This window comes from Lagenorhynchus albirostris, chromosome 3, assembly GCF_949774975.1.
Source record: "Lagenorhynchus albirostris chromosome 3, mLagAlb1.1, whole genome shotgun sequence".
NCBI classification, from domain to species: domain Eukaryota; kingdom Metazoa; phylum Chordata; class Mammalia; order Artiodactyla; family Delphinidae; genus Lagenorhynchus; species Lagenorhynchus albirostris.
The window spans coordinates 51,920,538-51,946,189 of NC_083097.1; the positions used below are offsets into that span (position 1 = coordinate 51,920,538).

Here is a 25,652-nt window from a genome sequence, read left to right on the forward strand (position 1 = left end):
ATTATGCCTATGCATCAATTTTTTCTGGAGGGGAGGGATGATTTTGTTCTCAAAATTGGTAATATATATGTGATGTTCCATCCATTCCTCTGTTCAGTTATCTCTGTGGCAGGAACTTTTAAGAATATTGATTGAGATTACGGTTCTCTGTCTATAAATCAGAACAAAACTAATAGGTCCATATGAAGAATGAATCTAAGACCCCAATTTCATCTGCGTTAACACAGTGAGATAATACCATGTCATTAACAATTATCAGTCACTTTGACAAAATGCTTCAAAAACTCTAAAATACTTCTAAATACTTCAGTTAACTATGAGCTTTCTTTTTAATAAAATAAATATAAAAATACTGTGAAGTATTCACTTAAGTATGATTTAGGACATGATCCATTTCTAATTTTGCTGTGTAGCTTGAGCTGAACAAGTATTTATTAGGCTCTTTGTATCTCTAAATTCTTTGTATCTGGATAGATACATCCAGAAGGACAAATGTGCATATTGTATCATTAGGTTCAAATCAGGAGATAAAAACCACAATAGTCATATGAATAGAAAAAAATTAATATGAAGAACTGTTAACTAGGTGTAGTTATTAAGTAGGCAACTGAAAGGGTAAAAAGAACTCTGAGGCATCATGGAGCAAACAACTGTCGGAAACAGCTACCACCCTCAGGGCTGGGAGAATAAAGGAGAGATGCTAGAATTATTAAAACTTAAAAACTTATAGGAGGGATCTCATGGAGCTGAAATTCAGATCTCTAAGGAAAGTGGTCTCGTAGTATGAGCAGTGTCATTCACAGGAACCCCAAGCAAATGGGAACGCACAGGAAACCACCTCCACCTTTCAGCTTCCTTCTACTGTCCCCTATTGGCAGAGCCTAAAATCGCATGGAGGCAGCTGGCAGAGCTGGTATGTGGTTTGCAGAGTTCCAGTATCAGCATCACAAAGCAGAGGACAGAACAGGACTGGAGCTCAAAGACAACTTAATAAATGGCATAAACATCAATTATTACAATTCAATGTGATAAGGACTAAAGGACTCAAGACTGATGTGGTTACAGCCTGGCCACATTCATTTAAGTCTAATCAGATATTTAAGAGAAAAAGTTCTACAACAGTAAAAAGTTTAGCTCTATGATGATTTGATATCAACACAATCATTAGCAATATAGCAAAAGATGAGAGTGACTGAAGCTTATCAGGAATTCCTAGGGCAATAATTAGCCTTAAATTGCACATTCATGAAGGCAGATCCAAAACAGTAATGAGTTAAGACTGGCATTTTTGTTAGAATAACCTTAAATCTATTTTAAAAGCACATTATCTGCAAACTGGGTAACACATTGCTTATGATACGTCAACCATGAAAAAACACAGGTTTTCTGTGACATCAAAGTTAAGAACCAATAAATTAGAGCAGAGATAGGGAGTACATGCTAGAGAGGCACCCCACCTCCACCACCAAAAACAAAAACAAAAAGAGCAAGGAAGGGTAAGTAGCTTCAAAGAACAGCAAACATTTGAAGAAGGATTTCCAATATCAGAAAAGGGAGACATAAGCCCATCAAGCAGAAAGAATAGTATATGCTTGGCAAAGAAGGGTTAAAGGGCTTGGGATGACTGAAGAATGACAGGAAGTTAGAGGGGTTCTAGAACCTATGGTTTTATGGTGGGGAAGACACATGAAAGAGAGGACACTGATGTGGTTGAGTGGAGCAATTTGAGGTTAGAGACCATGTCCTAAGCACAATGTTAATGCCCACAGTAACACAGAGTAATAATATAAAAATATTTATTAAATTAATAAAATAGACTAGTGTGTACCTCTGGTAATGATATACTTAAGCTTACAAATTCTCCTTCTTAAACTATGTCCTAATCATGTTTAAACCACATACCTGTTGCAAAGTCTTTTCACAATGGAGACAGGCTGTTGAAACCTGGGATAACAAAATAGTCATATCTTCTTGCTGCTGTCTGAGCCAAATCAGTTTTTCTCGAACATGAGCATCAACAACACTTAGAGCCATTTCTTCTTGACGACACAGAGTTTCATGTAGATCAGAAAAATAAGCTCGGACACATGACCGGGCATTCTCCGCAGTACCTGGTACCTAAGGCAATAAAAATAAGTTTTAAACAACTGTAACCTTAACGAAGATTTTATATGTGAAATAATGAAAATTTAAATACAATCTATATCCTTAAAATCCCAAAATGTTTATCTCCACACTAAATTTTTCCCCTTAACCACAGCCTTTGGATATACAACTGTTTAAATGATATTTCAAGCAACAAGGAATACCTAATCTCCAGTCTCTCCCAACCCTGAACCTAGTTTCCTCCATCTCAATAAATAGCAACTCCATCTTCCAGGTTATTCAAGTTAAAAAAATTGGAGTCACCCTTAACACTTCTCTTTCGTATCTCACAATAGTTTCTCAACAAATTCTGCTGACTTAAAAATATATCTAGAATCTGATCATGCCTCACCACCTTCACCTCTGCCAACCTGATTGAAGCCATTATCATCTCTCACCTGATTATTATAATAGCCTCCTAATTGGGCTCACTAGATTTACCTCTGCTGCCTATAATGTATTCTCCACCCAGAAGCCAGACTGATCCTTTTTAAATGTTAAGTCAGAATGATAATTATTCTTTTGCTCAAAACTCTCCAGTGGCTTCCCACTCAGAGTAAATGCCAAAGTCCTTTATAGGGGATGTTCAACGACAGACTCCCTGGGAAAGAGACATCTGAGCTAAGACCTGAAAGAGGTAAGAGAGGGAACTATGTGAATATCTTCAAGGGCATTCCTGGAAGAAAGTAAAGCAACTGCCTTTAAGGTCCTTTCTGACCTCAACTCCTGCTATGCTCCCCATCAATCATTCTAATTTATCTAACTCAACCTCCTCAAAGTTTCTTAAGCACACGAGGCACACTCCAACTTCAGGGCCTCTGTACTTGCTCTTCTCTCTGCCTAGAATGCTCTTCCCCCAAATATTAGCATGGTTCCCTTTCTCATCTCCTTTAGGTCTCTGCTTAATGCCCCTTCTCAGAGAGCCTGTCCTCAAACACCCCATATAAAAGTGCATTCCCCCTTTCCCTTATTTTTCTCCAAAGTATCTAATAACATACTTCTGTATTTTACTTATGTACTGTCCCTCTCCCCACATTAGAATGTAAACTTTGCAAAAGCAGGTATTTTTGACTTCAACAGTGTCTAGCACTTTGGATGTGTTCAATAAATATTTGCTGAGGGAATAAATAAAATATTTCCACTGTAGCACAAAAATGTCCAATAGAATTTTAGGTGATGATAGACATATTCTATATCTGTGCTGACTAATACGGTAGCCACCAGCTACATGCATGTAAAATGTACTTGAAATGTAGCTAGTGAGACTGAGGAAGTAAATTCTGTATTTTCTTGAACTGTTAAATAATTTAAACTTAAATAGCCACATGGCTACTATATTTGACAGAGAGCAGTTCTAGCATTACTCCCCAATGACTTAGCTTAACTTTGTTTCTTTACAAAAGAAAAACACTACATTGTGTCTGTCCCTGTACTTTATATTCCCATCTGAAAATATCCCTTTCTCCTCTATAATTCAATTTTAAAATGCAATTACCACTACCACCTAAGTTCCTTCCTTCTCTCCACAGCCAAACTTCTTAAAAGTTAGACACACTTCCTAACACCCACTGACTCTTCATTTTACCGAAGGGTATCTCCTTTTATCTCACAGAAATAACAAATTCAACATCCAAATTAAACTTATCACCTTGGTCCCATTATCCCCTCCCAAATTCTTCTTCCTTCCCCATTAGAGCACAATATCACCATCCACCAGGTTGGGCAAGGTAGAAATCTAGGCATTATGCCTGACCCTGCAAAGTACCTATCCAATCAATATTATCAATGAATCACTAATATTATCAGTAAATCACTATTCTACTTCTTTAAAATCTCAAATCCATGTACTCCTCTCCACTCTCACTACTCCAGTATTATGGGCCATAAACATTTCTCAAGTAGATAATTTCAGCAACCTCACAATAGGTCTCCTTGCTTCCAATCTTGTTGCTCCTCCAATTCATTTTTTATATTAAAGAGCAACCTTTCTTAATGCAAACCTGATTATGTTATTCCTATGCCAATTCTTCAACAGCTCATCACTGCCTGTAAGATAAAGTCCAAACTCTTTAACATGTCTAACAAGATGCTGCAGGATTTGGCCCTTAACTCTCCAACATCTTTTCTTGCCATGCCCCACCCCAATGCTCAAAGCTTCAACCATAGTGAACTTAGTTAAGTTTCTACAATATGTCCAATTCTCACTTCCATGTATTTTAACATATGCTTCCCTCTCTGGAACAACTCACTCCCCACCCCACTCTTCTCCCTGACTAAATTCCTTCAAATCTCAGTTTAGACATCACATCTTCTAGAAAGCCTTCTACGAGTTACCCAAATTATTGCTGTTTTTATGCACACTGCCAGGGCATCCTGTACTTCCCCCACAAAGTAACAGTTACCACAGTTGAAACTGGCTCTCTTCCATGATGGATTATAAATTTCCATAAAGACAAAGACTTTTTAAAAAACTTATTTCCAGTGACCAGTGCAGTACTAGCACAATATAATTGCTCAATAAATCCTACAAGGTGAAAAAGTGACAAGGAAAAGGGTGAGGAAGAAAAAAACCCATACATGTTCTGTGTGGGCCATTCCAATTCCATCTTCCACTATTTGTTCTCCTCCTTCAATGTGCTGAACGATTCCAACTAATTTTCTGGAATAATCTGAGATTTCCTCAGTGAAGGTCCGTATGCAATGAGCCATATCTAAAATTGATGCTCGGATCTGGTTAGCTTCTGGTTCCAATACTGAATGCTATAAGATGCAACATAATTATAGAAAAGAACTCACAGTATTGACTAATGATATAAAATGCTACTTAAATGGCTCCTATTAATAAAAAACCATCAGCCGCAAGAGGCTTTTATAACACATTTACAAAAAACAGCATAAAAAATACTAATTTGCCTTTGCCCCAAAACTATTTACCTTTCAAAGAAATAATTTAAAATTAGGAAGTCAATTTATTGCTAAACAAGAATCCAAGAAACCCTCTCTAAAATTTTACCACAAGCATTAGTTCATCAACAGACATAATTATTATCAAGATAATCCAGTGCATTACAAAAACAGGCACACAAAGAAAAGAACTTTTGTTTCATGCTGGAAAGCCATTTTTCAATGAAGAAAGAATCATGAGGACTCTGAAATTTTTGTTATAATATTCAGAAAATAAATCTCTCATTTCTTTTCATGCTACCAAGCTCAACTCATTCATCATTTAGCTCTTCTTTGATCTCTACTCTTAGCATAAAAAACCAAGTCAGTGGTTGGGCTGGTGAACTAGGTAGTCATCCAGTTTAACTATATTCATACCTTGTGACCTTGGTGTTTTCCATATTCTTTGCAGACACAGCACATGAGTGGGCTAGTTTGACAGCCATCTTCCAAGCAAACAAACTCAATGGCATGCACCTGATGCTGAGAGCACATGGTTTTCTCATGAGGTTTATCAGCTAGAGGCACTCTCCTGTGCTTTGCTAATGTCTTTGTTGAATGGGTAACTTGGGAACACTCTGAGCACAAGTGAGTTGCACATACAGTGCAATATACAGATGCAACGTGAGCTTCATCTTCATCACAACGAATGATGCTCTGATGAACAAAAAAGTAACGTATTAAAACTGAACCCCTTTACCAAACAGAAAATGACTCACAGACATAGAAAACAAACTTATGGTTACCAAAGGGGATAGATAGCAAGGGAGGGGGAGGAGGAATAAATTAGGAGTTTGGGATTAACAAATACACACTACTATATATAAAACAGGTAAACAACAAGGACCTACTGTACAGCACAGGGAACTATACTCAATATCTTGTAATACCTATAAAGGAAAAGAATCTGAAAAAGAATATATGTATCATGTATATGAATATATGTATCATGGTTCAGGTGTACAGCAACCGAATCATATTGCTGTACACTTGAAACTAACATAGCACTGTAAATTAACTATACTTCAATTTAAAAAAATTTTAAAAACTCAACCTCAGTCATCATAACATGCCAAATTTTGAGAGATTGGTTCAAGATGGTGGAGTAGAAGGACATGCGCTCACTCCCTCCTGTGAGAGCACCGGAATCACAACTAACTGCTGAACAATCATCGACAGGAAGACACTGGAACTCACCAGAGAACATACCCCACATCCAAAGACAAAGGAGAAACTGCAGTGAGACAGTAGGAGGGCGCAATCACAATAAAATCAAATCCCATAACCGCTAGGTGAGAAAATCACAAACTGGAGAACACTTACACCACAGAAGTCCACCCAGTGGAGTGAAGGTTCTCAGCCCCACGTCAGGCTTCCCAGCCTGGGGGGCTGGAAGTAGGAAAAGTAATCCCCAGAGAACTGGACTTTGAAGGACAGCAGGATTTGACTGCAAGACTTAGACAGGACTGGGGGAAACAGAGGCTCCACTCTTGGAGGGCACACACAAAGTAGTCTGTGCACCAGGACCCAGGGGGAAGGAGCAGTGACCCCACAGGAGACTGAACCAGACCTACCTGCTAGTGTTGGAGGGTCTCCTGCAGAGTTGGGGGCAGCTAAGGCTCACCTTCAGGACAAGGACACTGGCAGCAGAAGTTCTGGGAAGTACTCACTGGCACAAGCCCTCCCAGAATCCGCCATTAGCCCCACCAAAGAGCCTGCAGGCTCCAGTGCTGGGTCGCCTCAGGCCAAACAACCAACAGGGAGAGAACACAGACCCACCCAGCAGCAGACAAGCAGATTAAAGTTTTACTGAGCTCTGCCCACCAGAGCAACACCGAGCTCTACCCACCACCAGTCCCTCCCATCAGGAAACTTGTACAAGCCTCTTAGATAGCCTCATCCACCAGAGGGCAGACAGCAGAAGCAAGAAGAACTACAACCCTGCAGCCTGTGAAACAAACACCACATTCACAGAAAGATAGACAAGATGAAAAGGCAGAGGGCTACGTACCAGATGAAGGAACAAGATAAAATCGCAGAAAAACAACTAAAGGAAGTGGAGATAGGCAACCTTCCAGAAGAAGAATTCAGAATAATGATAGTGAAGATGATCCAGGACCTCGGAAAAAGAATGGAAGCAAAGATCAAGAAGGTGCAAGAAATGTTTAATAAAGACCTAGAAGAATTAAAGAACAAACAAACAGATGAACAATACAATAACTGAAATGAAAACTACACTAGAAGGAATCAACAGCAGAATAACTGAGGCAGAAGAACAGTTAAGTGACCTGGAAGAGAAAATGGTGGAAATCACTGCTGCAGAACAGAATAAAGAAAAAAGAATGAAAAGAAATGAAGACAGCCTAAGAGACCGCTGGAACAACATTAAATGCACCAACATTCACATTATAGGGGTTCCATAAGGAGAACAGAGAGAGAAAGGACCTGAGAAAATATTTGAAGAGATTATAGTTGAAAAATTCCCTAACATGGGAAAGGAAATAGCCACCCAAGTCCAGGAAGCGCAAGGAGTCCCAGGCAGGATAAACCGAAGGAAAAACACACCCAGACACATAGTAATCAAATTGACAAAAATTAAAGACAAAGAAAAATTATTAAAAGCAACAAGGGAAAAACAAAAAATAACATATAAGGGAACTCCCCGTAAGGTTAACCACTGATTTATCAGCAGAAACGCAGCAAACCAGAAGGGAGTGGTACAATACACTTAAAGTGATGAAAGGAAGGAAGCTGCAACCAAGAATACTCTACCCTGTAAGGATCTCATTCAGATTTGATGGAGAAATCAAAAGCTTTACAGACAAGCAAAAGCTAAGAGGATTCAGCACCACCAAACCAGCTCTACAACAAATGCCAAAGGAACTTCTCTAAGCGGGAAACACAAGAGAAGAAAAGGACCTAAAAAAACAAACCCAAAACAATTAAGAAAATGGTCATAGGAACATACATATCGATAATTACCTTAAAAGTGAATGGATTAAATGCTCTAACCAAAAGACACAGGCTTGCTGAATGGATACAAAAACAAGACCCATATATATGCTGTCTACAAGAGACCCACTTCAGACCTAGGGACACATACAGACAGAAAGTGAGGGGATGGAAAAAATAGTCCATGCAAATGGAAATAAAAAGAAAGCTGGAGTAGCAATACTCATATCAGATAAAATAGACTTTAAAATAAAGGATGTTACAAGAGACAAGGAAGGACACTACATAATGATCAAGGGATCAATCTAAAAGGAAGATATAACAATTATAAACATATACGCACCCAACATAGGAGCACCTCAATACATAAGGCAAATGCTAACAGCTATAAAAGGGGAAATCAACAGTAACACAATAATAGTGGGGTTCTTTAACACCTCACTTACACCAATGGACAGAAATTCCAGACAGAAAATTAATAAGGAAACACATGCTTTAAATGACACAATAAACCAGATAGATTTAATTGATATTTATAGGACATTCCATCTGAAAGCAGCAGATTACACTTTCCTCTCAAGTGCACATGGAACATTCTCCAGGATAGATCACATCTTGGGTCACAAATCAAGCCCTGGTAAATATAAGAAACTTGAAATCATATCAAGCATCTTTTCTGACCACAATGCTATGAGATTAGAAATCAATTACAGGGAAAAAATGTGAAAAACACAAACAAGTGGAGGGTAAACAATATGTTACAAAATAACCAAGAGATCACTGAAGAAATCAAAGAGGAAATCAAAAAATACCTAGAGACACCACTGTAAAGCAATTATACTCCAATAAAGATGTTAAAAAATAAATACCTAGAAACAAATGACAAAGAAAACACCCAAAACCTATGGAATGCAGCAAAAGAGTTCTAAGAGGGAAGTTTATCGCAATACAATCCTACCTCAAGAAACAAGAAACATCTCAAATAAACAACCTAAACTTACACCTAAAGCAATTAGATAAAGAAGAACAAAAAAAACCCAAAGTCAGCAGAAGGAAAGAATCATAAACATCTGAGCAGAAATAAATGAAATAGAAACAAAGAAAACAATAGCAAAGATCAATAAAACTAAAAACTGGTTCTTTGAGAAATAAACATAATTGATAAACCTTTACCTGGACTCATCAAGAAAAAGAGAGAGAGGACTCAAATCAATAAAATTAGAAATGAAAAAGGAGAAGTTACAACGGACACCGCAGAAACACAAAGCATCATAAGAGACTACTACAAGCACCTCTATGCCAATAAAATGGACAACCTGGAAGAAATGGACAAATTCTTAGAAAGGTATAACCTTACAAGACTGAAACAGGAAGAAATAGAAAATATCAACAGACCAATCACAAGTAATGAAATTGAAACTGTGATTAAAAATCTTCCAACAAACAAAAGTCCAGGTCCAGATGGATTCACAGGTGAATTCTATCAAACATTTAGAGAAGAGCTAACACCCATCCTTCTCAAACTCTCCCAAAAAATTGCTGAGGAAGGAACACTCCCAAACTCATTCTATGAGGCCACCACCACCCAGATACCAAAACCAGACAAAGATACTACAAAAAAAGAAAATTACAGACCAATATCACTGATGAATACAGATGCAAAAATCCTCAACAAAATACTAGCAAACTGACTCCAACAATACATTAAAATGATCATACACCATGACCAAGTTAGATTTATCCCAGGGATGCAAGGATTCTTCAATATTCACAAAGCAATCATGTGATACACCATGCTTATCTTTGGTTTTATTTCCATTACTCTAGGAGGTGGGTCAAAAAAGATCAGCAGACTTAAACTTAAAAGCTTTTGCACAGCAAAAGAAACTATAAACAAGACAAAAAGACAACCCTCAGAATGGGAGGAAATATTTGCAAACAAATCAATGGACAAAGGATCAATTTCCAAAATATATAAACAGCTCAATATCAAAAAAACAAACAACCCAATCAAAAAATGAGCAGAAGGCCTAAACAGTCATTTCTCCAAAGAAGACATACAGATGGCCAAGAGGCACATGAAAAGCTGCTCAACATCACTAATCATTAGAGAAATGCAAATCAAAACTACAATGAGGTATCACCTCACACTGGTTAGAATGGGCATCATCAGAAAATCTAGAAACAACAAATGCTGCAGAGGGTGTGGAGAAAAGGGAACCCTCTTGCGCTGCTGGTGGGAATGTAAATCGATACAGCCACTATGGAGTACAGTATGGAGTTTCCTTAAAAACACTAAAAATAGAATTACCATATGACCCAGCAATCCCAAGCCTGGGCATATACCCAGAGAAAACCATAATTCAAAAACACACACGCGGGCTTCCCTGGTGGCATGGTGGTTGAGAATCTGCCTGCCAGAGCAGCGGACACAGGTTCAAGCCCTGGTCTGGGAGGATCCCACATACCGTGTAACAACTAAGCCCATGCGCTACAGCTGCTGAGCCTGTGCTCTAAAGCCTGCGAACCACAAGCACTGAAGCCCACGCGCCTGGAGCCCATGCTCCACGAGAGGCCACCACAATGAGAAGCCCACTCACTGCAACTAGAGAAGGCCCGCTCTCAGCAGCGAAGACCCAACACAGCCAAATAAATAAATAATACATTTTTTAAAAATAGCAATTCCTATTTAATAATAATTTTAAAAACACACATGCACCCCAATGTTCATTGCAACACTATTTACAATAGCCAGGTCATGGAAGCAACCTAAATGCCCATTGACAGAAGAATGGTTAAAGAAGACGTGGTACATATATACAATACAAGATTATTCAGCCATAAAAAGGAATGAAATTGGGTCATTTGTAGAGACGTGGATGGACCTAGAGACTGTCATACAGAGTGAAATAAGTCAGAAAGAGAAAAACAAATATTGTATACTAACGCATATATGTGGAATCTAGAAAAATGGTACAGATGAACGGGTTTGCAGGACAGAAATTGAGATAAAGATGTAGAGAACAAACGTACGGACACCAAGGGGGGAAAGCAGGGGGTGGGGGGTGTGATGAACTGGGAGATTGGGATTGACATATATACACTAATATGTATAAAGTAGTTAACTAATAAGAACCTGCTGTATAGCACAAGGAACTCCACTTCGCTGTACAGTAGAAACACAACATTGTAAAACAATTATACCCCAATTAAAAGAAAAAAAAAGAAAATACAAGGAAAGACAAAAAAAATTATTTAGAGAGGTAACTGAGACCTAGGATGAAGGTAGTTTACTCTAGAAAGGGATTCATATTTATTTTTTCATGATTTTATGGTATTATCAATAGTGGACCACCTTAATATGAGTGCAAAAATGGGTATTACTTGGACAATCCAAAGATTCAAACTCTGAATCTAATTCTATGCAATAGCATGTCTGTTTCAACTGGTGTCCTGGCTTATTGTGAATGTCTTCTGCTGGATATCTCATCTAGGTGTGGGTTTGGTATTTGACTTATGCCTCCTCACCACTGAAGGCCATTAAAAAACCCAGACATTTTCCTGAATAGGCTAATTCCCTCAGGGCAAAAGCACATTCTTTGCTTCTGTATCTCAGTGAATTTCCATTTTCCCTTCAGATTTGGCCTGATTTTTTGTTCCTAACTTGTCAGGTCTTTAATGCTTTTAAAATAATTTTTAGTGAATTCATTCCACTTTATTTATTTTCAGCAGACGAGATAGTGTCTATAACCAAGCCTACCATTACTGAGATAGTCTCTTGGAACTTTTCACGATAATGAAATCATCTACTTGTTTGTGTCATCAACTAGGTATAAGCTGCATGAAGGCAAGAACATTGTCTTACTGTTTTCTGCATTTACAGTACTGAGCACAGGACCTACCTCCCAATAGGTAATTTTAGTATTAATAAAAGTAGCTCCTTGTGTACTTTTAGGATCCTATTTCAATCCTTTACCCTCACCTCAGTGTCAGACTTCTAAAACATCTGAGTAAGCATCACAGGATGTCTCTCTTCTTCTACTGTCTCCTTTACCTCCTTCCCAGTCATCTTCATTTCCTTCCTAGAATAGACTTTCCCAGGTCTACGGACTGAACTGTGTTCTTCCAAAATTCATATATTGAAGCCCCAGCCCCCAGTGTTACTGCATTTGGAGATATGGTCTTTAGGAGGTAATTAGGGTTAAATAAGGTCATAAGGATGTGGTCTTAATCTAGTAGGTGGCATCATAAGAAGAGGAAGAGACAGATCTCCCTCCCTCTCTCCCTGCGCACATGTCCTAAGGAAAGGCCAGGTGAGCACACAGCGAGGTAGCCGTGGCCTACAAGCCAAAAGAAGAGGTCTCAGAATGCCAACACCTTGATCTTGGACTTACCAGCCTCCAGAACTGTGACAAGATAAATAAATTTCTGTTGTTCAACCAAAAAAAATAAATAAATAACATGCCAAATTTTGAAATATAAAAGCCCATAATCTTTTTTTTAACTGACCAGACTTTATACATAAAAATATACTGGTAATTAAGTACAAAGGTCATTTGCTACTCATTTCTATAGGTAAGTGAGAAGGTATTTCCAAAATTGATTATCAATATATGCTATGAATTTGAGGTCAAAAATAAAACCATTGTTATAGATTCACAGTCAGTGCAAAGATATCTTCTGCAAAATCCCCTCACTTTACACGCAAGAAACTGACAATAGAGGATAGAAGTCTTTTTTTTTTAAGACTGAAAAAACTGATAGTAAATATATCCTCACTGCTTTAAATATTACTTGTCAGCATGATGTATAGGAGAAGCACAAATGTTATTTAGATAACCAAGTGAAGCTTTTAAAAACACAGATGCCTAGACCCCAACCTGAGAAACACTTATTTCTCAATAGGTAGAGATGAAGTGGAAACTGTGTATTTTTTCTAAAACTCCACAGGTGAGTCCACTGCACTATCCTGGTTGAAAATCACTGATTTAAGAAACAACAACAACAAAAACCCTATGTTATATGTAACCTTTTAAATATTTATAATTTTTATGAATTAGTAAAAAGCATTATGAGTTGTAAATTTTACATGTCAGATATTCAAGAATCTTTGAAAACTTTTCTGCATATAAAAGGCCATAATTAGAAAGGGAAAGATTTAGTATAAATTTTTGCAGAAATAAAAATTAGAAAATATATCAATGATGTCATTCAATATCACACTAAATAAAAAAGTGAACCCGAAGTTAAACAGTTTTGTTTGCAATTATGAGAAATATATACGTGTAAAATTAAAAGTCGTGTCTTCTGTTTTCCAGACCTGATAAATAATTTACAGGACCAACATCAGATAATACTCAATGCCTTTCAAAATAAAGATAAAAGATAAATCACGGGAAAGAAACTGCAAATTTTAGAAAACAGTGCTTCAGTTTGAAATCCATTTCACTAATTCGCTTTATATAAGGAAATAATAATCTAATAAAAGAGAAGTAAAAAGCAATCTGACATGTTTTCCTTCATACTAAACATGTGGTTTTAAAGTTGATCATCAAAACTATTAACTGCTTATTTACTACAACTATTCCTATAATCAGAACAGTCTATGAGCTATGCAGACAATTTTATGTGTTAAAAATATATTTTAGGGGCTTTCCCTGGTGGCGCAGTGGTTGAGAGTCCCCCTGCTAATGCAGGGAACGCGGGTTCGTGCCCTGGTCCGGGAAGACCCACATGCCGCGGAGTGGGAAGATCCCACATGCCGCGGAGCGGCTGGGCCTGTGAGCCATGGCCGCTGAGCCTGCGCATCCTGAGCCTGTGCTCTGCAGCGGGAGAGGCCACAACAGTGAGAGGCCCACGCACAGAAAAAAAAAAAAAAAAATGTACTTTAATTTGTGTTAATGGTCTTCTAATATTTACTGGATACTTACCTGTCTGGATAAAGAGAGTACATCTATGCACAATTTAACTTTTCATGAAGATATTTAATAGTAATTCCCTCAGGAGCTACTGCTATCTTTAAGGCATTCTGCCTCTACACTAAAAGCCGCCTTTCATGGAGTTCCTCTTTCTCTCTCTGTGCTTTACTGTTGAATGATTCACTTTTGCATCCTCTGCTTTAATGTAGCTTACACATCCTTCTTATTCATCCATAATCTTCTTACTTTTCACTTTACCCTTAGATAGAATTAATGATGATAAGGAAACAAGTTTATACACTAAACATACTTTGGGTACAGCATTTTCAGAGAATTCAAATTTCAGTTTTACTTTTGTTTGGTTGGGGATTTTGTTGCCTTCAGAACTATAATGTAATGAAAAGTTGTGTTTCTGGAATCCTACCTGCTGGGGTAAGTAAGGTAATATTGTGCATCTAATAGCAAATATTTTAAACTAAAAGAAAAATTTCATGCTCATAACAAAAATTTCAACCAGTTCAATCAGTACCTCTCCAGATATCCCAATGGCTTCTTCTGCAGCTCCATACTGACCAATATGTCCATTCTGTAGTCGTTCCAAAAGCTCCAATAAAGCAAAATTTTTTTTCAATCCCCAGACACCTGAATCTCCTAGAATATAAAAATAAAAACTAAATCTAACAAAATAGAATATTATTTATTTTACCTCAAATCTCAATAGTAATTTCTATGTCTCATAGTTCAATCATTAATAATGTCTAAATTTTAAAAATTCAAAATTTCTCCATTTTCTGTTAATGCTATAACAGTTGTCTTAATATTCTCTTTAAAATACAGAACTCCTTAGCATTCTAAGTAGAAACATATTTTAAAGTTCTATTATTTTTCTATAATTTAACTTTATAAACCCTATTTTGTCACCGACTTTGACTACATATACTAAAACAAGTGCTTTAAATATTTTTAACGGCAACCTACAGTAAGAAATATATTTCACATTGCAACCCAGGATAACACACACACACACACACACACACACACACACACACACACACACACCCCCTGAAACAAAAGATTAACACACCAATATTCACCCTCACAGTTTGCGACACACTCTGATGGTTTTTGTTCTATTTCTTTTTTAAAAACCCTATTCACAACCAATTAAATTCATTTTATGACCACAAATAAGCTATGACTCATGTTTGAAAACCACTATATGAAAGATACACTTAACCAAAAATAAGTCCGTCTCTAAGTAAACTGAAACTAGAACAGCTAAAGATAATATTTTCCCCATCCCTCATCTAACCTAGAACCTAATAGCAGTCAGTGAACATATAAACTCTTTCTCACACAAATACACAGCTTCACACTAAGGCATGACAATAGTCCCTTTTAGGTAGCTAAGAATCTAGGTACATTTGAATAAGGACCAATGCTTCTTTTCCCCAGAACTGACCATAAAAGGCCAGGTGAGCATTCATATGTGCACGCATGTGTGCCTACACAATATGGGCATGTGCATACACACATGCACATGCGCAAACACACACACAAACTCTTCCTAAGCCTATAAATAAGAGCCAGATCCTTCAGCAATTAGAAGGAATATCTGTCTGTTATGATGAGCTTCTATACAACAAATACCATCTGACACAAAGCTGCCACCTAATACATATTCACTGAAAAAGCAAATAAATAAAAGGATGATGGGGTCATTGGCTACACGGCTCCCCTTCCTCTTGGCCCCTCTTTTCTAAGGGAGGAAAGAAGGGAAGAAAAAAAGGAAGATGAAGGGAAGGGAAGAGAAAGGAAGGGCCTCAGCCTTGCCACCCCACAGGGCTTCCTCAACTGTTTTAATTTTTCACACATATTCTACCTCAAGCTGAGTTCTATCCACTTTATTTATAAAAGATTAAGAAGTATACTGAGTCCTTTATTTAAAAGTATTACCTTGACGATATCCAAATACTGTCATTATATAGTAAACACATACACGTAAACTCCTAGCAGTATCTAGGCAGTATCTATCTACTGCCTAGTATATCACTAAATACTCCTGTAACTGTCAAAATAACTCTAAAATCTCAATGGCTTAAAGCAACAAAGATTTGCTTTTTGCTCACCCAGCATCTCAAGGGTTGGTGAAGACAAGAGAGGCTCTGTTCCCTACTGTCCACGACCAGGGGGCACAGGCCACTGAGGTTCCAACCCCCTGGACCACCTCACTACAGCAGGGAGAGGGATTTACTGCAAACCATCATAAATCCATTCTTAACAGCTTCTACCTGGAAGTTAACACTTCACTTCTACTCATAATTTCACTGGTTAAAGGGAAATCACACAGCTCTTCCTACCTAATCATAAGAGGGCAGGGAAGTGTAATTTTACCATGAGAACAGAAGAGAAGAACCATAAGTAATGCTGACCAGTATTAATAACCATGACAAACAACTACTGATACTATTCTTTTTTTTTGGCAAAATAATACCTTTATTACCTATGATTGGTAGATATTTTATAAATAAAATATATTTATTCTCTCCATGTTTGAAAAGAATTTCAAAACAACAAAATGATTTTATACACCATACAATTCAGGGTAGGGTTGGGCTCAGGGGACTACTTCATTCTTCACAGGGTGAGCAATGAGCTCTGAGTCCTGGTCCCAGTCTTGAAACCAAAAAGGTGGTTTCAAGGGCCTGGTGTGAGGGGAGGGTGAGGACCTCTCCCAATCCAGCATTTCCCTGTGCTCACTGTGGGTTTCCACTCAATAGACCAGGGGTTGCCTTACAGCAGCAGCAGCTGTAAATTTGACGGAAGAACATTCTTCTAGTAGCTTCCAGATTCTAAAGACAGGGCCCAGTAGGACCTTCGATGGGCCGCAGCAGATCCGAGGATGCCAGGAGCTATAAGCGCCTGATTAATGAGATGGCCCAGCTAATGGTCCCAGCTCCTGGAAAGTACGGTCAGGTTGTTTTACAAGGACAGTCCTTCACTTGAACAGATGTACCCGTGGAATCACACTGGCATTGGGCAGATAGATTCCATTTTGTTCAGGCCAGAACCCCAAGTCCCAAACCCAGTGTTCAACAGACACAAAGCGGACACCAATCTTGAAGCTGAAGAACACATGGTTGACCTCAAAGCGGACACTGTTTCTACCCTGCCGGATGGAAACAGGCATAGGAGAGAAATTATGCAGCATGGTCTGGTTGGCATCTAGAAGTTGGACAGTTAGCTCATATACACAGGCCATGCCTTGTTGGTCTGTCCACCCGGCAGAGACACAAATCTCAATCTTTCCACTATACAGGAGCTCTGGCCACAGACCCTCCTCCTCCAGGTCCAACATTTCCTTCTTGTGACACCACCTTGTAGGCAGACAGGAAGGAGTCCTGGGAAGTGGCCCCAGGCCTGACCTCCAAGTTTTCCTCCTCTCCCCAGCCATCTCCACTGCTCTGCATCATCCAGTCCCGGAAGCCTTCTAGGCCCTTGGGGTTCTGGAGGAGGTTGCGTCCTATCGGTCTTCGCTCCCAGAAGCAGCCCAGGATGCAGGGCCTGAGGTCGTCAGCGGAGGGCAGGTAGGAGTGGAGGACAGGTGACAGGGCGGCACGGTCTTGGGCCAGGATGCTCAGCCTCAGGTCCTGGCAGTCCACCAGGTCACACCAGCACCGGCACACCCGGCGGCAGTGCCCGAGCAGCACGTGTGGGGGCACGTGGCTCAGCACCATCTCGAGCAGCTCCATGGGCAGTTGGCCCAGACCCGGAACCTCCTCGGGTTCGGGGTCTGGAGCGGGGACCCTGGCGGGCAGGCCCCTGGAGGCTGAGGTGCACGTGCGTGGTCTCCTCACCAGGCCCAGCTGCCACTGTGGGCATCTCAGCCATTGCTCCTCCCTGGTGGGCCATCACCTTGCCTCACGTGCTCCCTTCTCCACCTCTGCCCTTTTTATTCCCCCGCCCCTCCCTTCCTAATACCCAGCCCCAGACCCCTGCCTGCACCCACCCCTGCCCCAGCCCCATCCTCTCTCTGACTCTGATACTATTCTTGAACTAGAGAAGAATTCTAATTCTGATTCTCTCATATTAACAATAGTTTGGGGGATTAGGGTGTGGGGGGCGGGAGACTGGGAGTTTGGCATTAGCAGATGCAAACTATTATATATAGAATGGATAAACAAGGTGCTACTATACAGCACAGGGAACTATATTCAATATCCTGTAATAAACCATAATGGAAAAAAACCCCAGTAATTTGCTTCTTTAGAAGCAAAATATGATTTTTTTCTTCTTTATACTTTTTAATAGATTTTTCAAATTTTCTGCAATGTATATATATATTATTTCTATAATACATTTAAAAAGAGATTAAAAAACAATGACAGCAAACTATATCAAGGGTCATTAACACATATTCCATAGGCTGGAATCACGGCAAAAATCTAACCTACAAGCTATAGTAATTACCTATAATAATTACAACCTATATCCGAGGCAGAGTTGTTGGTTTGCTTGTTTTTTCTAATGTTGATATGATAGCAATCATGTTTGATTTCAACCTAGGATACGACTAACCATTACCTGTCATAAATTCCTACTTTATCACAGTGAGGATGATAACACAGTGAGGATGTTGTGGTATTTATGTAGAGAAGATAGTACTCTTCAAAATGGTGGAAGGGTCCGTCCTCTGTTTGCAAAATATTACTACTTCTATATAGTTTTATATAAAGAAGATGGTATGATATATATAAATTACAGAATAAAAGGCCAAATAAAAGAATGTCAAAATAGACATCTCTCCCCTCCACTTTATTATTTCTTGGCTAACAGTAAGTTAATGCTAACACTTTCCTATATTAGTTTTCTGGCAAATGGGCATACTAATTACTTAAATCAAGGACTACCAAAACCTTAAGAAACCCATTCTTTCCTTACAAGAAAATATTTTACAACCGTGCTTCTTAGCATTTTAAAGCTTTTCAGTCTAAAAATCTGGGTACTCTTGCTTCCTTTTTTTGGTGGTTACATTATTTTAAATGTGTTCCACTTGACATATAGTATGAATACATTAAAACAGTCTTAAAACAATTAGTGCTACTGACCTGAAAAAAATGGACAACCTTAAACTATTACTTTTGGAGAAACTCGATCATTAAAAAGAATAAACATAGAATTCATGGTTGTAAAATAACTGTTCAAATGTTAATAAATGTTATTTCCAAATCTGGTATCTCACAGTAATTAATTCATTTTGAAAAATATAAAGTGAAGTTTTAAAAGTATGTAGGGGGACTTCCCTGGTGGTGCAGTGGTTAAGAATCCGCCCGCCAATGCAGGGAACATGGGTTTGTTCCCTGGTCCAGGAAGATCCCACATGCCATGGAGCAACTAAGCCCAGGCGCTACAACTACTGAGCCTGTGCTTCACAGCCCACGAGACAGAACTACCGAGCCCGCGTGCCCCAACTGCTGAAGCCCACGCACTTAGAGCCTGTGCTCCACAACGAGAAGCCCATGCACAAGGAAGAGTAGCCCCCTGCTCACCTCAACTAGAGAAAGTCCACACACAGCAACAAAGACCCAACGTAGCCAAAAATAAATAAATATATTTACTAAAGAAATAAATAAAAGTATGCAGGAAACTGAAAAAAATCCACCAGACCTTTAAATTCATTTTAACAGAAAACAAGGAGTAGTTAGTAGTTATCACTAGCTGCAAACACTTCTGCCTCAGATATCAGTAAATAACAACATGCTGAAACTCAAATTACTTATCTGTATTTTCATTATTGGCCTATTCATGTCTAAGATAAACGCTGTTTTGCAGGCAAATGAAAAAGGTCAGTATGTTTTTCTCAGGTGTCTTAAAACTACTGATCTATAAGTACTGAATATAAAAATTTCAGAAGATGAAATAAAATTAGTACCTAAGAGTGGGCTAGTTTATAGCTTCAAGACTACTGGCTTTAATAGAAACTGAAACCTCCTTGGAATTTTATAATTTTTCTTTTTTTTTTTTTGGCTGCACCACAGCATGCTCCCCAACTAGGGATCAAACCCGTGGCCCCTGCAGTGGAAGCCCAGAGTCCTAACCACTGGACCGCCAGGGAATTCCCAGAATTTTATGATTTTTAAAACCAAGGAGAAAAAAATTGTTTTCTATGATATTTGTATTATGTAAACAATTTTATATATATCTTTTCCTACCTAGGTCTGTTACTTGTCGATCAAAAGGGCAACGGATTGCTCTTCCGTGAAGAGGCAGCCGAGTGAGACAGTCATGACAGACTGTGTGGCCACAAAGCAGAAGGCGAGGAACTTTGTCTCCTTGCAAAGAAAAGACATCTTCACAAACTCCACACTCCAGCACCTAATATTTGGAAAGGACACATGTGCTCTTTAAATGACTTTAAAAGCATAAATATTTTAGGCTAAAAAGAAAAACCTGATCTAATTTAATGAATCAATCTTGTTAAATTACTTTATTCCTCCATGAAAAAAACTGTCTAGGTATAAAATCTTAAATCACCTTTTATTCTTTCATCTGACAGATCTTACCACAATTATATCATAGTGAAATCTCCTTGAAAGGGTGTTACGGATCAAGATAACGTTGTAAACTAACATCTTTAGCTTTTGAAAATTATGACATGATTTATTACATCAGAATCCATAACCATATATAACTCTACCAAAGTTGGGTTCTTAAACAATTTCTCTGCAATTACCTAACCCTCAAAAAACCATCATTAATTTGGACAAAAATAATTTGAAATATGTGCTAGGATGACAACTTACCTTGTAAACGATAAAGAACTTGTTAAGAAAAGACTATAAGTAATTTTCAAGTGTCTTATACTATTCATTTACATCATACAATGTAAAGAATGCAATTAGACTTAAATTTCAATTCCTTGTTCTCAATTAATAAATATGCCCCTGGGTTAGAAAATAGAAAATATTTTGTTTATCTAGTTCCAATTACAAGTACATGACTTGCTCAAGGCCACGTAGTCAGTCAAAAGAAAGGTGACAAATCAACTATACTTCAATTTTAAAAAAAAATCAACTATACTTCAACGAAAAAAAAGAAAGGTGACAAGAATCGGCATATTCTGATTCCCCGGCCCATCAGTTTGTTTTATAATTAGTCAACAAACTATATTTATATCAATGAAGGTACTTTTATTTCTTAATATACCTGAAGTGTTTCACAATTTAATTAATTTTTAAAAAATACCCGAAGTGGGGCTTCCCTGGTGGCACAGTGGTTGAGAGTCCGCCTGCCAATGCAGGGGACACGGTTCGTGCCCCGGTCTGGGAAGATCCCACATGCCGCGGAGCGGCTGGGCCCGTGAGCCATGGCCGCTGAGCCTGCGCGTCCGGAGCCTGTGCTCCGCAACAGGAGAGGCCACAACAGTGAGAGGCCCACGTACCGCAAAATAAATAAATAAATAAATAATTAAAAATAAAAATACCCACACTGAACTGTTTGATTGTACCCCAAACTCGGTGCCCACCATCCACGACCTACTACAATCTGGCCCCTGTCCTACTGCTTCTCTTCCCTTCCAAACTCTATTCTCAAACTATATCGAACAATTTGTAGTTCACAGCACATAACAAACTGCTTTTGCCTCTTTCTTTATGCTAATGCTAAAGAAACAGCTAAATAGACATTTTCCTAGTGGATTCTTTTTTTACATTAATAAACCAACAAATTCATAAATGAACACACTATCCTTTGGGCCCCCATGTACCATGGATAAGTGTCAATCTTAACACCCAAAACACTTTAATACTTTTATTGGCGTTCCAGCCTGTCTTTCCCTGTTAGACGAAAAAGCCCTCAGGAACAGGGTATTCCAAATATCAAGCTCCTATGTGCTTATATTAATGAAGTCCAACAAAATAAAATTTTTAAAACAGCCAACCACCATCCCCCAACAAATACATAATACAAGGTAAAAAAACAGAAAACCCAGAGTGGAAGTCAGACTTAATCCATTAAAATTTTAATCTTAACTCCGCAATTAAACTGGAGTCAGTGCTTGAAATGTAAACACCTTTCACTGTAAATAAACTGATAATTCATAACTGGCTCACATCTCAGTACGGTTCAAAAGAAGCTGAAGTGTAACACATAGTTCACAGAACAGGAAAAGAAAACAGCTTGTTAATTATATGAAAAGGTGTCCAATCTCACCCGAAACATTTTGAAGTCAGTTGAAGCTATCCCAATATACTTTTTTTCAGATTAGATTTTTAAAAGTTGATAACACTTTGTGCTAGTGGAAGTGTGGGAGAATAAATTGCTGGTTGCTGTGAAACGTTTATGGACTGATATAGCCTCTATGGAAGGCAATTTGGCAATACCTATCAAAAGTTTGAATAGCTTAGTAATTCTACCTCCAGGAGTTTATCCTACAAATATCATATGTGTGAAAAGATCTATATGCTATTCCTTAGAGCACCTCTTGCATTAGCAAAAGATTAGAAACAAAGTAAATATATATGGAAAATAAATTATGGCACATTCATATACTACAAAACTGTGCAATCTGATGAGGAAAAGTTAGGAAATTTTTTATGTACAAACACAGAATGATTTCATATCAGCAAAGCAAAGTGAAAATGACATAGAATATTTAACTTTTGCATAAAGGAGAGGAAATAAAGAGAGCATATATTTTCATATATATTGTTTTACAAGCATACTATCTTTCTGGCAAGATATACAGGAAACATTACATTGGAATTGTAGTTCTCTTTGAGGAAGGGAAACAGCTGGGGAACAGCTACACATAAATCATATATATATATATATACACATACACACACACACAATACACACACTTCAAATTATCCTGTATTTTTTAAAAAGGCAGGAAAAAAGTTTCACTTAAATATCCTCACATTAAAAAAAAAGAACAAAAGAAAAAAAATCCTCACTTAAATAACAAATTCAACTAAATACAGAAAAGATATTCACAACAGAATTAGATATTATAAATGCAACATTTTAAATAAATGTCCTCACTATAGTGACAACATATTAAACTTATATGACAATAAACTCCAAAGAACCAAATTAAAATTTTACTTTTTTCATTCATCTCTAACCCCATCATTACACAAGATAAGAGAACTTACTCATGTTGAGACCATAGGTTTTTTCCAAAGAGCACTAGTAAAATCCCACTGATTAGTAAACCAAACATAATTCCAAAAACAGTTATTAGACTATTTTGCATCAACTCAGCAAATAAGAGTAAGAAAATTTTTCTTCAGTACTTATGAATAGGAATTGTGGCTAACAGCATAAGAAATTAAGTCCTAGATAGGAAAAAAGCTCTTTATTTTACAAACTTCACAATATGCCAAAGAGGGCTTCAAACTTATTACGTGTAAATCAAATTTTAATACACCAGGCCATATTTTCAAAGGACTAAGAAAGCTCACTAGTCTTTTGTGAATGTATAGACCAATTTTGGTCTTTTTTTCCTAACGATAAAAACCCTGTCATCATCTACTTGTTCATTAAGCAAAAAGCCATTTTACATATATATATATATATATATTACCATTATATACTTCAACTTTTACCTTCCAACGAACACGTCTTGCTTTCATCTGTGAGATTTTTTTAAATTTATGCCACTGTATTTCTTACAAATGACAGCATGAGGATCTTGCCAAAAAGGACTATCCTACTGCACATCTCAGTCACAATTTACACATAAAAATGAAGATTAACAAAATAAGCCTCTAATTTATCAAACTCTGTGCTATAATAAACTGGAGTTACATCAGGCTTTGGTATATTTTTCAGATTTTAAGGCAAACAGGGTAACAAAAGTAGATACAGCAATAATATCCATTCCAATTACTTCTTAATTGAAGTTAATTCACAAAATAACCTTCAGGTATTCTCTACATAGAAAAAGCACAATTCAATAAATAAAATCTCAACCATACAACAAGCTGAATAATAAGAGGGCTCCTCTGCATCTCAGATATGCTATGTACCTTCAGAATAACTTCATTAATATATAAAGGTCAGATAAATCAACCACCACCAATACTAATTGATAATACACTTGTAAGCAGAAATGTATCATTTGTTGTCACATAAAACCAACATTAGGTGAAAAACCATAGGTGTCTATTACTCAAGATCTTAAAAGAACTTAAGATATCTGGTCCAGTGGTTCTGAATCCTAGATGCACATTAAAATCACTCTGGGACTGCAAAAAAATACTGATGTCAACTCGCTCAGAAATGTGGGATTAAGTAGCTTCTTTTTCTTTTTTAAGTCCTCAGTGATTCTAATATGTAGCCAGGAATAAGAATTGCCAATATCTCAGATTACAGATGATCCTGAAGGTTATTCTACAAACCTTTAAGATCAGTTCTCCCTTTCAGATCTATCTACCTATGGAAAAGTGAATTCTACATACTTCATCTGAATTTTTAGTAAACCCACTTTGCAGCATTTACACATGTTAGAATTTCAAACTTCAAGCACAGGGTAATTCATATCCCCCAGCGTTAATGGGGCTGTTGGAGACTTCTCAAAAGTGTTGACAGACCGTACTCCCAAAAGAGGAGGCGGGTCAACCAATAATAGAGGTCTGATTACAGAAGTAGTGCGATAGTGAAAAGCATACTTTACGGCCAGTCAACTCTGGTTCTGCTACACAGTGTTAACTGAAACCTGAGTCTCCTCACCTGTAAAACTGTAATCAACACTTACCTCCTCAACAGATATTAACGAGCTAAAATACCTAACTTTGTACCCGGCGATAATAACGGCTCAATTTCCTAAAAATAAGCTAATTAATGCCTGTTGGGCTTAACTAAAAACAGCCCAGGTCACTCTCCGAGGCCCATGAGCTCCTTTTCACAAAGGTCCCCGTTGGCGACTCCAAGCAGAGGACTAGCGTGACCCGAAGACCAGGTAACCTCAGGCCTGCTGGGATAAAGGTCCGGAGGTGAGGGATAGGCTTGTAAAGCCGAGACGGGCCAGAGGCCGCGCATCCCGCCCAAAAAATGCCAGGGCCGCGGTGCTGCCGCCAGATCTCCGGGATAAACAGAAGGGAGGCCGATGGTGGAGAACAGAGCACGCAAGGTCCCTCACCTTCACCACGGCCGTCCCCCGGCTGCCCTGACGACCACTGTCTAGTCCCGCTCCAGGCTTGTTTACAACCAGGGCAGCCATCCTAGGAGGAGCAGCGCCGCAGAAGCAGCCCTCAAGGCCTTCACCTGCTGGGCGGGGTAGAGCCACCTACCCAGAAGCCTCGGCGCTCGACGCTGGAGCACAGGCGCAGTACCACGCGGGGAGCTGCTGGGACGGTCTCTTCGAGCGTCCTCCCGCCAGCCGCTAGGTGTTTGGGTTCGCAGGCCTGTGCGTGGGCACTTTGTTATTTTTTTAATTGTTATTATTGAGGAGTCTGAAATAGATGGAAGGAGTAAAATTAAGAGAAAAAAGAAGGGATAAAACAAAAGTAAAGTTTTGGGGTGAAATTCCCGCTCCAGAAACGACCTCTTCTCCCCAGCTGCAAAACGGACGGAGCGAGAGGGGACTACATGTCCCTGCATGCCCTGCGGCTTTTGAACTACAAGTCCCAGCATGCCACATCTCTATCATTTACTGCAATGTAGGTATTTGGGAGGCCGTGAATTGTC

At 38.4% G+C, this 25,652-nt stretch overlaps 2 protein-coding genes across 3 annotated transcripts in view; both read right to left on the bottom strand.

The window, feature by feature from the left end:
- Positions 1–25,234, bottom strand: part of TRIM23 (tripartite motif containing 23) — a 38,704-nt gene extending 13,470 nt beyond the window's left edge. For both annotated transcript variants that reach the window (XM_060143011.1, XM_060143010.1), the window contains exons 1-6: positions 25,105–25,234; positions 20,171–20,333; positions 14,488–14,609; positions 5,467–5,745; positions 4,723–4,905; positions 1,903–2,118 (exon numbers count right to left, since the gene is read on the bottom strand). In XM_060143011.1, the coding sequence (XP_059998994.1) occupies positions 1,903–2,118; positions 4,723–4,905; positions 5,467–5,745; positions 14,488–14,609; positions 20,171–20,333; positions 25,105–25,185 (1,044 nt within the window). In that variant the 5' untranslated portion in view covers positions 25,186–25,234. The remainder of the gene's footprint in view (positions 1–1,902; positions 2,119–4,722; positions 4,906–5,466; positions 5,746–14,487; positions 14,610–20,170; positions 20,334–25,104) is intronic.
- Positions 16,957–18,549, bottom strand: LOC132517879 (F-box only protein 27-like). The gene is given in 3 exon segments (XM_060145928.1): positions 16,957–17,334; positions 17,336–17,787; positions 18,543–18,549. Coding segments are annotated over 3 exon segments (837 nt in total).
- Positions 25,235–25,652: the final 418 nt, after the last annotated feature.